Source organism: Peromyscus eremicus, chromosome 16_21, assembly GCF_949786415.1.
Source record: "Peromyscus eremicus chromosome 16_21, PerEre_H2_v1, whole genome shotgun sequence".
Lineage (NCBI taxonomy): Eukaryota > Metazoa > Chordata > Mammalia > Rodentia > Cricetidae > Peromyscus > Peromyscus eremicus.
In genome coordinates, this window is record NC_081432.1 from 25,118,845 (window position 1) to 25,132,403 (window position 13,559).

At 52.5% G+C, this 13,559-nt stretch overlaps 1 protein-coding gene across 1 annotated transcript in view; it reads left to right on the top strand.

The window, feature by feature from the left end:
- LOC131893821 (cadherin-23) overlaps positions 1-13,559 on the top strand; it is a 309,989-nt gene that overhangs the window by 94,333 nt on the left and 202,097 nt on the right. Inside the window, exon 6 of the mRNA XM_059243908.1 lies at positions 90-182. Coding sequence (XP_059099891.1) covers positions 90-182 — 93 coding nt within the window. The remainder of the gene's footprint in view (positions 1-89; positions 183-13,559) is intronic.

Sequence of the window (13,559 nt, forward strand, 5' to 3'; positions counted from 1 at the left end):
TAGGAAGGCTGTTCCTGGACTTAGCAGGTCCCTGGGTGGGAAGAGGCCCGAGGGAGTGACAGTGTTGAGCCCTGTACTTCTCTCCCCAGGTGATCACTCGGAAGGTGAATATCCAAGTTGGAGATGTGAACGACAATGCACCCACATTCCACAACCAGCCCTATAGTGTGCGCATCCCCGAGGTAAGAACCTTCTAGGTCATGTGTGGGATGGGGGGGATGATGGTTGCTGGGACCACAGCTGTTCTCCAGTCCAGCTGGCTGGCATGGATGGTGATCTCTGAGTACAAGTAGATGCACTGTCCCCTGGGCACACTCTAGCCCGGATTCCACTTGGGGCCAATGAGAGCCACCCATCCTGTGGCTGAAAGAATGCCTGGGCCAGTGCATAGAGCCTCAGGCCTGAGAGAAGGCCTGCTCTGGCAGAGCTCACCCCCATCTAGGGTTAGTAATGGAACAGGAACTGGGAGAAGCAAGTGTTATACCCTCTTCCTCTCCAATTGCAGCCTGCTGTGAGCCTTGGCAAGGCATGTGGGCAGGCCTTACCCCAGACCTACATGCTTTGGCCAGAATCGGGTCCCTGCAGGACTAGGGAATTTGCAGGTTCCTAGCTGTGTGGTCTGGCCTCCAGTTCCCCAGAGCTTCTGTTCTGTGTACTCTGAATATGTTTGCATGAGTGCATGCGTGTAAAATCAAGCCATCGCTGGTAATTGAGAAGTACAAATTATTGCATTACAAACGGTTCGTTAATAAGCTGGCTCCTGATGGCACCAGGGCTCCCTTCGCTTACTGTCCCTCTCCACGGTGGTTGATGGCAGTCTCAAGGGCTGGCAGTTAGCTATGGGAAGACCCTCACTGAGACTGATAAAGAGCTTCTAACTGGGTGTCCCTCAAGCCTGTCCTCTGGGCTCTAGCTGCGGTGAAAATAATGGGAGATATAGTCCTCTGGAACGACAAGCTGGCACCAGACACTTGAGTCCTAACTCCTTTATGCCGTCTGTCACTGGGGAACAAAAAGAGCCAAGAATATGGATTAAGTGGGAGAGGGACTTGCCCAAGGTCACACAGCTGTAACTTTGACCTTGACTTCTGAGGCAGCAAAGACTCCTGAAGGATGAAGGGATCTTGTCTCAGAACCCAGAGGTCCTGGCCCTCATCACTCAATGGTGAGCCAAGGGTCCTAACAATTGTGCCAGTTGGAGGGTAGGGGGGCAACTGTAAAGCTGGGACTGCCCAGTGGTGCCCGGGACAGGATGGCAGGAGAGAGGGCCCACATTCATCAGCACAGGGGCACAGTACCCTGACATGCCTGGGGACAGCAGCTTGGCTTCCAGCTCTCGCTCACTTGGAAGTGCCCCTAATTCAATTAAGGGGCTCTGCGTGCCAGCCTGCACTCCGAGCCTGGACTCAGAAGCCAAGGGCATGGCTCGGAGTTAATGAGCCTTGTGCCCATTGCTCAGCTGCCATCCTGGCAGGCCCGGCTGTCCTCTGTCCTCCCTGGAGAGGGAGTGGCAGGCCATAGCAGTGGTAAGAGGACAAGCAGTCCTGTCCCCCGCTTCCCAGCCCTTGGGCTGGAGGCCAGCCCTTTCCTCTCTCGTCCTGCAGAGACGCATCCTGCAGAGTACACCCCTACTGGAACCCCCACCCCTGGGGTCCTCCGAGTCTCTTGGCTTCCACTGTTGTGCATTTCATTAGCAAGGATTGTCCCATGTCTGGCCTGGCTTGGTTCTGTGTGGCTCTCATTCTCAGGAGGCCTGAGAAGCCGTAGAAACAGAGAATGTCGGGGCTCAAAGCAAATAGCCCCGGGACACACTCCTGCCCATGCATTGACTTTGACCCCTCTGGGCTTAGTCGCCCCCCCCCGCCCCCCCCCCATAAGAATGAAGAGGTGAGATAGGATCTGCTGAGGAGGGCTACTGCAATGGGCACGCAGTGCTGGAGGAAGGCCTGTGCCAGTTATTAGCTTGTGAGTGGACACCTATGGTCACTCTGTGGCCTGATACTTGATTCTGGCTTTGGGGATGCTCAGCCTGTCCAGGGCACATGGTGTCAGCTAGATGGAGACCCAGCCATCTGGGCATGGCCCAGCCTGGGCCTGGTGTGGTCACCTGAGCTGGAACTGAGCTGCTTGGCTCCAGCCCCAGCTGGGGCGCCAGTACAGGCGCTGGCCCCTGGCCTGGAATGGAGACCATAGTTCTCTGCTTGCATGAAAGGTATCCTGGACATAACCGTGGTCCACTGGAGAGGCACATTCAGTGGCAGAGGCCCTTGAATGGGGGCAGGGTGAGACTGAAGCCCAGAGTGATGGGGTGAAGGGAGAGGCAGGTATACCACAGACCCTGCTGGGAATGAGTGCCTGGTAACTGCCAGAGTATCTGGGACTTTCCCCAGGCTTCCTGGAGGAGGTGGCTTTCCAGTAGACCTGATAGCAGTAGGAGGAAGGACAATAGAGACAAGGGACCTAGCCTCTGGTCCTTGTCATGCAAACTGCCTGGGTAAGACTTAGATCTGCCATAGCCCATCTGCTGGCTTGGTGTGCGTATGGAAGAGGGAGAGAGATACAGCTGCCCAACTAGGGAATTGACCAGGACTTTTCCCATTAAGAATCTAAGGGTGGAGCCTGGCCGGGATGCTCTTTACTTCCCAGGACTTTCTTGTGCTTTAGGGATGGTGGAAAAATTCCTAGACTGCCTCCATCTATCCACTCAAGTCCTCTATGAGCTTTTTTTTTTTTTTTTTTTTTTTTTTTTTTTTTTTTTTGGTTTTTCGAGACAGGGTTTCTCTGTGTAGCTTTGCGCCTTTCCTGGGACTCACTTGGTAGCCCAGGCTGGCCTCGAACTCACAGAAATCCGCCTGCCTCTGCCTCCCGAGTGCTGGGATTAAAGGCGTGCGCCACCACCGCCCGGCCTCTATGAGCTTTTAAGCCACTGTGCCAAATCCCTTACCTTCCCAACCTCAATGTCCCTAACCCTGGGCCCTGATAATTAACTAGTCCGTGTGGCCAGAATAGTGTGACTGTGATTCTGACACACCCACCATCACTCTCCTGCCTTGCCAAGAATGTACTGAGCTCCTGTGCATGGAGGCAGGCAAGTAGATGCAGGAGAGCCATGCACCTCCAAACATCCTGCACAGTGTATTAGAACGATGATGAACCAGGGGGTCCTCTAGTGCCCCAGCAGAATTTCCTGGGTGACTGTTCAGAGGTATGGGAACCATCCTGTGTGATTCTGCCTCAGAAGATCAAGGAGAGCCGGTCTAGGGATCGGATTTTGTATAATGGGTCCTGGGGCAAGCTACACTTAGGCAAGACAGCGCCCCATTGTTGAGCTCTGTCCATCCTTTTAAACTTCTCTTTTGGATAGGGTCTTGCAAAGTTTCCTACACTGGCCTCCAAGCACGTGACAGGCCTGTGCCACCACACAGGGGAGACTAGAAACCTGCAAGCCGGTGACAGTGAGCCCAGCTAGGTTGGGAGAACTTCACAGGGTGACCATGACAGTTCCTGAAAGGGGCTGAGAGCAGCTGTCTAGTATGAGAACCTGCAGCTGTCCATGATGCCCATGGGGACCTCAGTCCCTGAGGTCGGGAATAGTGGGGTGGGAGACACTTAAGCCAAGGCTGAATCCCCCAGTCTGCCCAGTCCTGCCCGTGCCTGGTGCCCCTCAGGATCCAGCCTCTCCACCGGGAGAAAGCAGACAGGTGTGTGTGTGTGTTTGTGTTTGCTCTGTCTTCCCTCATGCCCACCCCCTCCTCCCCTCGCTAAGCGGCTCTCTGTGTAATTATCCATTTTATCAGGGCGAAAGGCCCCGCAATTCACTTGTCGAAGCTCTAACGAGGGAGCGCGGATGCTTTCAAGTCCGTAAAGAAAAGGGAAATCCGGCTAGAATTGGCAACTTAATTCACCAAGCCAGCCTCGACAGACCTCATTAAGCCCCCGTGTATTCATTTCAGCCTAATGGCTGTCACGCTGACTGCTGTTTGATTTGCTGTAATAGACTTTTATGGCCTGCCAATTTGCTCAGACGTGTTTGCCTGTGTCTGTGCCCAGCGGTACTGCTCCACTACCTCGGCGAGGGGGCCCTGGCTTGCCTTGCTGACCTTCAGCGCTGCCCAAGCCTGCTCCTCTCTGGAGGCCAGTTCTTGGTCCTGCAGGGTGCCCAGGGAGGTGACCCTGATGCTGGGGTATTTGGGCAGGAGGGTAAGTGTGAGGTTAGGAGTCTGGAAGGGCTGGTGGCTTCCAGGACAAGCAATCAAGAGTTCCCTGGAGTCTCAGGGACACTGTGTCCTTGATGTTAGCACAAGTGCAGCCTCCTCAGCTGGGCAGCTCCGGCTTTTATCCATCTGGCCACAACATACCTTCCACCTCACTCGGCTGAATCCTCCTATCTACCGGAGGGCTGGTTCAGTACCTTCCGCCTGCCTGCCTGTCTTTCCCTAGTCCCACACTTACCTTTCTAACTCATTAAAGTCCAACTCAATCGAGCCTTCAAAGCCCAGCTTGGATCTGTGCAGCCTGATCTGCAGCATGCTTTTTTTTTTTCCTCCCATGAAACAAACATTTGTCGAACAGCCACGGGGCAGGGCCCTTAAATGACTTGGGCATGGGGTGGGGGGATTCTTAGATGACTTGGACATGTAGGAGAAGGGGGGAATGGATCCCCCCACTTTCCAGTTAAGCTACTTTAAATGAGGACTTACTCTCTCTATTCATATTCATTCTCATCCCTTCTTGCATTCTCTATGTCTCTGTCTGTCTGTCTGTCTGTCTGTCTGATTAAAAGGGCTTTGCACATGTTAAGCAAGCACTCTAACATTGAGCCACACAGCTAGCCCCCCCTTTACCTTTTATTTTGAAATAGTCTCACCAAGTGACCCAAGCTGGCCTTGACCATACAGTCCTCCTGCCTCATTCTCCCAAAGAGCTAGAATTACAGGCCTGCACCACCAGGTTCAGCTTAGACCTCTGTCATCTTCTCTAGAAGATGAATAATAATATTTGTCACCAATAAGATTGTTAGACCTATGCTAACGTAGGTAGGAGAAGTTCTTAGCCTAAATGCTGCTGAACAAGGTTGAGACCGTCATCCTCAGGGGGAGGCCATATTATAAAGGGAGAAACCAGTGAGTGACATCTAACTGTGTCTCCAGTTATTAAATGTTATGATGACTTTGTATGTACCGCCCATTGGAAACATATGGGGTGTATGTTCTAGGTCCTATTAGGATGTATAGGAGTTCCTTAGAGTAGATAACTATTATCATGAACTTCCTGGAATCTTTGGGTATCTGTTTTATATGCTGGAGTTTCCCAAGGAAGCTGAATTCTAACCCAGATTGGAGGCCCTGCTGAAGCCAGATGGTAGCTGGGGCCTAGGAGGATAGGGCCCTTGCAAGTCCCCAAGCTACCTCAAAGAGACAAATGGAGACAAAGCCAGGCTGAAAGTAGGCCCCCTGGGCCCTGCCCAGGTCTCTGTGGCACTTGGATCTCACAATGATGTTTGTCAGCTGTGGCTTCAGGTGACCAGTTGTGAAGTGAAGAGTCTAAGGAAGAGGGGAAAGAGGCCCTTTCCAGAGAGCGGCCTGGGGTCCTACTGGGGACCTGTTCCTGTCACTTAATAAGGACAGAGGACCATTACTCACTGCTGGACCTTTTACATAGATGGGACAGAGGGGTGGCCATCAGCCAATGAAAGCTGTTTTGCCTGATTTTCTGTCGCTGTGATGAGACACCATGACCGAGGCCACTCGTGATGATCATGGACTCATCTTCTGAAACTGTAAGCCTCTATTAAATGCTTTCTTCTATAAGATGTCTCGGTCATAGTATCTTAACATAGCAATAGAAAAGTAACTGAGACAGTTAAGTGAGTCCATGGTCATCAGGGCATGGAGCATGGCAGCAGGCAGGCAGGCATGGTCCTGGAGTAGGTGAAAGCTACATCCTGACCCACAAATAGGAGGCAGAGAGGACTAACCGGGAATGGCATAGGCTTTTGAAACTTGAAAGCCTGTGACCAGTAACACACCTTCTCCAACAAGGCCACACCTCTTAATCCTTCCCAAACAGTTCCACTAACTGGAACCAAGCATTCTGATACATGAGCCTCTAGGGGCCATTCTCAGTCAACCCGTCACACTAGGAACATATTGCCGCTTCCAGGATGGTCATTCTTGATGTTCCCATTCTAGATGTGGGATTGAGGACAGGAAGGCCCAGAACCAGCCTTAGCTAGAAGAAGGACCTTTAGAGGAGCTAGATTTGGTCTTATCTTGGGCCAGCTGCTTCTCTTCCACCTCCAGAATGGAAACAACTTATTCTTCACAGACATTCTTGTAGCAACCCAATGAAACAGCAAATGCGAAGTGCTCAGTCTGGGGACAAGGACGAACATGTATCTGGCACATGGCTATGGCTCTGACCATTACCATCTGTATATCTGTCTCCACCAGTAGCGCAAGGATGAGGCTTGGTCACCTGGGCCTGCTGAGCATGAGCACAGGCCCTGGAATGTGCATGGTACCAAGTGAATGTCTCACTGTGGATGAACTTCACAATGGGCAGAGCTGTGCCACCTCTCTGTCTGGTGATGAGAGGAAAGCTTATATACAGGGGCTTTGCCAGCCAGAGCGTCTTCCCAAGGTGGAGGTTCAGAGCAGCAGGCATGGCACTGACCTGGGATGGGGGACCAAGTCATAGCCCGCTCCTCCTTTCCTCCTGCGTTATCAAAATAGTTGTGTTCCAAGCTGGCAGCCTTTGGTGCCTGCCAGCCCCTGGATCTTAGAATCTCCATGCTAAAGCGTGTAGGGAGTCATGAGGTGGTGCCTATATGAGAGCCCAGAGCATGCGAGGAGCCAAGGAGGGTAACTTCTTAGAACCCCAGTGTGCCTTCAGTGTGCGAGTTAGCAGTGAATGATTTATGAACTGCATCCTCAGGTTGCAGGAGAGGTGGGGGGTGGGGCTCCCCCTGGCATGGGCTGCCACCCCCTCCAAGGTGTCAGTTTTACTCACGATAGTGTCGTCTCCCCCCACGCCAGGGAAGGCAACCCCTTGACAGGCTGTATTAATTTATTTGCCGGGGCCACAGCACCTGCAGCCCCCCTCTGCATCTGTAGCCCGTGACCTATTGATCTGGAAGGGAGAGAACGATAAATCATCTCGGCCTGGGACTTTTGCTGGCCACAGTGGGGCAGCTGGCTCCCCAAGACGGCAGCCTGCGATATCTCTATGCCCCACGGCTCTCACCCACCCTCTTACCTGTGGCTTTGGTCTCCTCCCTCTGTCAGCACAGTGACAGATCCCTGGGGCCCCCCCACTCCTGCAACAGAAGTGCATGCCACAGCCTGCAGCAGCCAGGACAGCAGGCACTGGGTTAGCAGCAGACATGCCCCTTGTGTATCCAGCTATCACCTGTTCCAAGGAGGGGTGTGTGTGCGTGTGCGCGTGCGCATGTGCGTGTGCATGTGTGTGTGTGTGTGTGTGTGTGTGTGTGTGTGTGTGAGAGAGAGAGAGAGAGAGAGAGAGAGAGAGAGAGAGAGAGAGAGAGAGAGAGAGAGAGAGTGAGCTCATTTAAATACTCTCATCTGGGTCATCTGGGTCTTGGGAGACACAGGGCTCAGTGTGTAAAGCCCTTGCCACACAAACTTGAGGACCCGAGTTTGAATCCTCAGAGCCCACGTCAGTCTGGGCATAGTAGAATGCACTTGTAACCCAGCACTCCCTACAGTGAGACAGGAGGCAGAGACGGGGGAAGCCCCAGAAGTGTGTGGGCCAGCTAGCCTGGAGGATGAGGCAGCTAACGACAGAGACCCTGTCTCAAGGTAGAAGGTGAAGATTGACATCTGAGGTTGTCCCCCAAAACTCCACACATGTGCCGTGGCTTGTATGCCCACACATGTGCACCCATATGTACGCACACACAGGTACATACTGGGACCTCTCAGTATCCTTTCATCTCCACAACAGCTCTGAGCAAGGGAAGACTTGAGTTTTACATTTATCGATGAGGGAAACTGAGGCCAAGATGAATATGCCTGCTGACTTTTCTCCAAGTCCCCAAGTGAAGTCATTTGTACAGTACCACTGTCTATAGTGATGTCCTTCTGTGCATGTGTCCTGTCTGCCCCACCGTTTCCAGAGTGACCCACTTCTGCAAGGACTTTCAACACCACCCACTCACAACATCATTGTGTGTGTGTTTGTGTGCCTGTCTGGTGCCTGCTTGTGATTGGCTGCAGCCTCCAGGGATGAGATCCTGATTAAGCCAGAATAAGGAAAGGGGCCAGGAACACTCTGCCTTGTGTCTTGGTTTACCCCAAAGAGGTCAAGTTGTCTTCATACTTTATACACAGGTCAATGGGGTCTTGTGGCAAGTTCACCCAGAGCTCCCTGACAGCTCTGTGCAATAAGGCTCAGCCCCACTGGTGTCCTCCTGCAGCTGGGGACCCAGCAATAGCTCTTGTGATGCTCCTTGGGTTTTTGGGCTAGTAGATACCCAGAGGTTGCTGTCGTTCCAGCTGTCAGGTAGTCGTGTAGGTGAGAACTAGGTGACTGTCTCCCCTATGGGCTTGCCTCCATCCTGTCCCCAGCCACCTCCTCCTGCTTCTTAGCTACCAGGAAGGACAACAGTGGCCCCAGAACTGAACCCAGGAAGCATCACCCAGCCGTACACTCAAAGATTCCTTGCTCACTCTTCTGTCCAGGGAAGTGAGGTTGAGGACATTGATTCCCCAAGACCCATGTCTCCTCCCTCGAGTATGTGGGTATGGCCAGGCTTATAGGCACCCTTCCTGCACCCTCCACACGAGGAAAGAGGACACCACAAGATGTAGGGAGCCAGATGTCATTAAGATAACTATTTGGCCGGGCGGTGGTGGCGCACGCCTTTAATCCCAGCACTCGGGAGGCAGAGCCAGGTGGATCTCTGTGAGTTCGAGGCCAGCCTGGACTACCAAGTGAGTTCCAGGAAAGGCACAAAACTACACAGAGAAACCCTGCCTCGAAAAAGAAAAGAAAAGAAAAAAAAAAGATAACTATTTGGCTTTAAAGACAATAATGTTCTTGATGGCATCGGTTTCTTTGTTAAAGTCTAGCCGGGAGTCTTTGGGCTCATAGAAGGGACTGGCAGTGACTGTCAGTCCTGTCCCATGCCATGAAGCAGGGACTTAGTAGAGCCAGCAGCTCACAGGTGCTAGGAATGCTCGGGCACATGCCAGGACACCTTTTATTGCTTCTCACCCATTCAATAATGACTCTAGATGCAGAAGGAAAGGATGGCTGCAGCCTGACGCCCTGTGCCCAGAGTCCAGCTGTTGTTTCATGGCTCCCTGTCCCTTTAAGGGTCCTCCTCCCCTCTCACATGAGACCTTCTACCTTGCCTTCTTCTACAGCGGAAGACCTGGGTGGGGCTGGCTCAGGAAATCCTGGGTCCCAGGAAGCTACAACCAGGAGCAGCTTATGTCTTTCTGCATCAGAGGAACCTGTGTCTGGCTGTGACACAGAGCCTGGGTCCCTGATGGGATGCCCTGTGATAGAGTCACACAGGCAAGTTCTTCCTCCAAACTGGGTGGCCTGGTAACCACTCCGAGCCTCAGCGTCTTCATCTATAAAGGTGGTGAGCACGGAGTTGTTATAAGAGCTCCGTGGAGGTGCAAGGGTGTCCCTTGACTGTAACTCTGTGAAAGAACCAGAACTCAAGAGGTTTCCTGGAAATGGAAAAAAGCTCTCCAGGTGGGCTCCATTGCCTTGGACTGGTCAGTGGATATGAGGGGCCAGTGAGCAGAAGCTGACAGTCCAGTAGGAGATGGAAAATGTAGAGAATAGGCAGTGGAAGACCTGGGTGGGGCTGGCCGTGGGAGTGTGAGGACCGGAGTCTGAATATTTCGAACCCATGTGAATGCTGGGAGGACACAGTAGCCCACACGATCCCAGGCTCGGGAGGCAGAGATGGGATCCCCAGAGCAAGCTGGCTCATGAGACTAGACAGTTGGTGAGCTCTGGGTTCAAGAGACCCTGCTTCAATGAACGAGGTGGATGAGTGATGGAGAAGGGTTCCTAACATCAGCCTCAGGCTTGCACATGTACATACACAGGGGCACCCCCCCATATACGTGTGTGCCTACACATACGCAAAACATGCCTATACACACGGAAGTGGCACAAAGGGGGCTGGTGAAATGGTTCAGTGGGTAAAGACACTTTCAGAGCAGATCTGGCCTGAGACCTCAGTTTGATGCCCCAAATCCATGTAAAGGTGGGAGGAGAGAACGAACTTCTAAAAGTTGCCGTCTGACAATCCCCCCCCCCATGCACACCATGACAAGTGTGTGCCCATCATCCCCTTTAAATAATAATGCATTTTTAAAACATCGAAGCTCATGAAACATCCGAGCCTCCTAGATGGCTCAGTGGTTCAGAATACTTGCTTTGAGTTTGGTTCCCAGCACCCACACCAAGCAGCTCACAACCACTCCTGACTTCAGTTCCCGAAGGTCTGACACCCTTCTGACCTCTTCAGGCACCTGCACACACATACAGCACGTGTTCACGTGGACACACATACAGAAATAAACATAAAGCCTTATCAGAGTGAAATGGCATACACAAGACATGGCGGCAGGGAAATGGCCATGGCCGTGGAGAAGAAACTGGAATATGCCCTGTGTTCCTATGGATTCCTGTCCCTCAGGGTGACAGCCCGTCCACACATTCTGTAGGTGGTCAGTACTTCTGCAGAGGGTCAAAGGCTTGTTCAAGGCCACTTGGTCAGGGATAAACCTCTGAGAACCTGGGCTAGTCAAAGAAGAGTCTTGGGGAAGCAACTTAGAGAACGTGTGTCCTGAAGCCCATTCCCTGCCAGAGGCATTCCTGTGTCCCCAGGCAGGAGGAGGTGGTGATACTCCCCAGATGTCATAGTTAGGGCCCAGAGTATGCTGGATGAACCTCCAGTGAGCCACATTCTGTCTGTCACCTGGGGTACGGGGACTTAATCTCAGCCCTTGGCTTCCACTTATCCTAACAAGTATTGTCAAAACAGCTCGGGGACAGGCCCACAGCCCCCATGACATTGAGCCCCACAGCACAATGGGCTGTTTTGATGGTTTTGCCAGTTGCCTGACCCTCCTTTTTTCCTACCAGGAGGGGACAGCACTCTCGCAGGCTTTCTGTGGGTGGAATTAGTATAATTTCTGATTCCCCAGCAGCCTTTAATTACTTTGTAACTTTGTGGTGCTTGCTAGAAGCAGGGAGGGATGGGGCTTTTCTCTCTTTATAATAACCTTAAGTGGAAGCTGCCTGTCCATCTATTAAAAAGCCTGCTCTTCTCTCCAGATGAGATAATGCCACAGGGAGATATCGCTCCTGGCATAATCACTAGGTACAATAAAATAATCCCTGCTTGTTCCCTCCGTCATCCACCGCCAGCTCTCCTCCCCAGGACGGGGGTTGAGGAAAGCTACGGGCCGGGTCACGTCCTTGTTGGAGAGGGCGCAGACTAGGGATGTACCTTCTCCGAGGCTTGCCCCAGAGAGGGGGAGATGGCACGGAGGCCCCTTCTAGCTGCCCACTTCTCTCTACAAAGCTAGGGTAGCCCGGCTACTGGGCCACCTTCACAATGGCACCGCATCTCAGAAAGCCATTTTAGCTTAAGACTGTAGACTGGGATGGGTAGGGAAACATGGTCATGCCTGTCCTTCCTCACTGGGTGGTCATTTTCCCAATACCCAGCCTCTGTTCATCTGGGCCCTCTCCAAGATACAACCTCATGGCCTCATTTGACACCCAGAGCTCTTGTCATTAGTAAATGGGACGGCTCATCCTGGGTCTGTACCCCACAGAGGGTAACCTCCCAAAAGTTGACATTTGAGAGCGCCAAAGGGGACCCTAAGTGCTCATGGCATTTGAAAGGAGACTAGGAAGGTAGTGAGCTTCTGTGGGGTCATCAGGGTGGAGCCAGAGCTGAGTCCTTGTGGCTTCTCGGAAACAGGACAGTGGAGGGGCCGTTCACACACACGCACATAGGTGTGTACGTGCAGGCTGTGTCTCCTCAGGAGCCCTGTGCAGTCCCCAAGAGACCACCACCGTAAGTGGGCTTTTGACCTTGGGCCAGACCCGTGAGCTCAAACAACCTTTTTACTTCATAATGTTCCCCACCCTCCGCTGTTTGGTTATAGCAACAAAAGCAGGGCCAGTGCAGCAGACATCCATGACAGGGAGGCTTTGAGTGTGGAGCCTCATGTGAGTGATGCAGGTCACTCACTGGCGTGTTCTGAGTCAGCGCCTTATGGAAGCAGCTGCGTGACGATGGGATGACTGCTTTCCCCCACTGGAGCGCTTGCCAAGCGCAAGCATTTGTGTGACTGCCCCTCGGTCAGAAGACAGGCCTGGCCAGCCCCTTGCAGCCCTCCCAACTCTTCTCCTCCCTTCAGCTGACCATGTTTCTAAGACACGCAGTTCTGTTGCCTGTGGTTGTGATAGCATATATACCCACTAGGGTTTGGTTTGGTTTTAGATAGGGTCTTATTATATATCTGAGCCCAGCCTTAAACTCAAAATCTGCCCGCCTCAGCCTTTCCAAGTACTGAAATCACAGGCTATGTGTGGGGCTTCCATCAGGCTTTTTTTTTTTATTGCCCAAACCACTGGGAGCCGGCAGCCAAGCTCTGCTGGGAGACAACTCTCCACAATGGGGAGGGACACTGTGTCGGGAGTCTCCAGAACAGGACTAAAACTTGAATGTTGGCTGCAGCATCAGCAGCTGTGCCCTGGAATGTTCGCTGCCTGTGACTCCAGTGGGCGTGGAAAGGATGACATGAGAGATGTCTGCCTGAAAGGGCCTAGACACTCTTTGCCCAGCTTAGGACACCTCTGTAGGCTTATTGAGCTCGATAGGAAACTGATGGAGTGGAGAAAACAACGAGAAAAAAAAATAAAGAGCCCCAGAGAAGTCCTTGGAATTGGTGTGAAAGGTAGACTCCCAGTGATACAGTTAGGGAAACCCAGAGACGACAAGCAACTTGTCCAGTGCCACACAGCTAATCCCAGCTCTCACTGTTTGCTGTGCCAAGACCAGTCTACATGCCCCTTGTCCCTGCAGCATCCACTCAGGGTTTGGGGTCGGTCGCAGGGGTTTGCTGTCTCCAGGGAGCAGCCCTGAGTCTAGAGGTGGAAGAGGGCGGGGTACGTGGTTAGGAAAGGATTCTTTGAGGTGAGTTTATTGTGTTCCAGCATCTTCTGCCTCCTTCAAAGTTGCGGTTCGTATCAGCAGCCCGATCTCTGGCCCGCATGAGAAAACACAAAAATCTTTAAAGGTTTCTTAGAGATTGGAATGGATTTTTTTTTTTCTTTGCTGGTCAGGGCTGGGGCAGGTGGAGGACGGAGGAATTAATTCTTGTAACACATTGTCTTGTGCCTCGTCCCCCGCCCCACCCCCACCCCGCAAACCATCAGGTCTTCCAAACCCAGGGGCTAGCAAACCCTAAAAGGATTGTACCAAGCACAGCCCCAAAGATGGAGATGGAGGCGATGCATCAGCAGTCACTGGGGCGGAAGACCCTAAATGG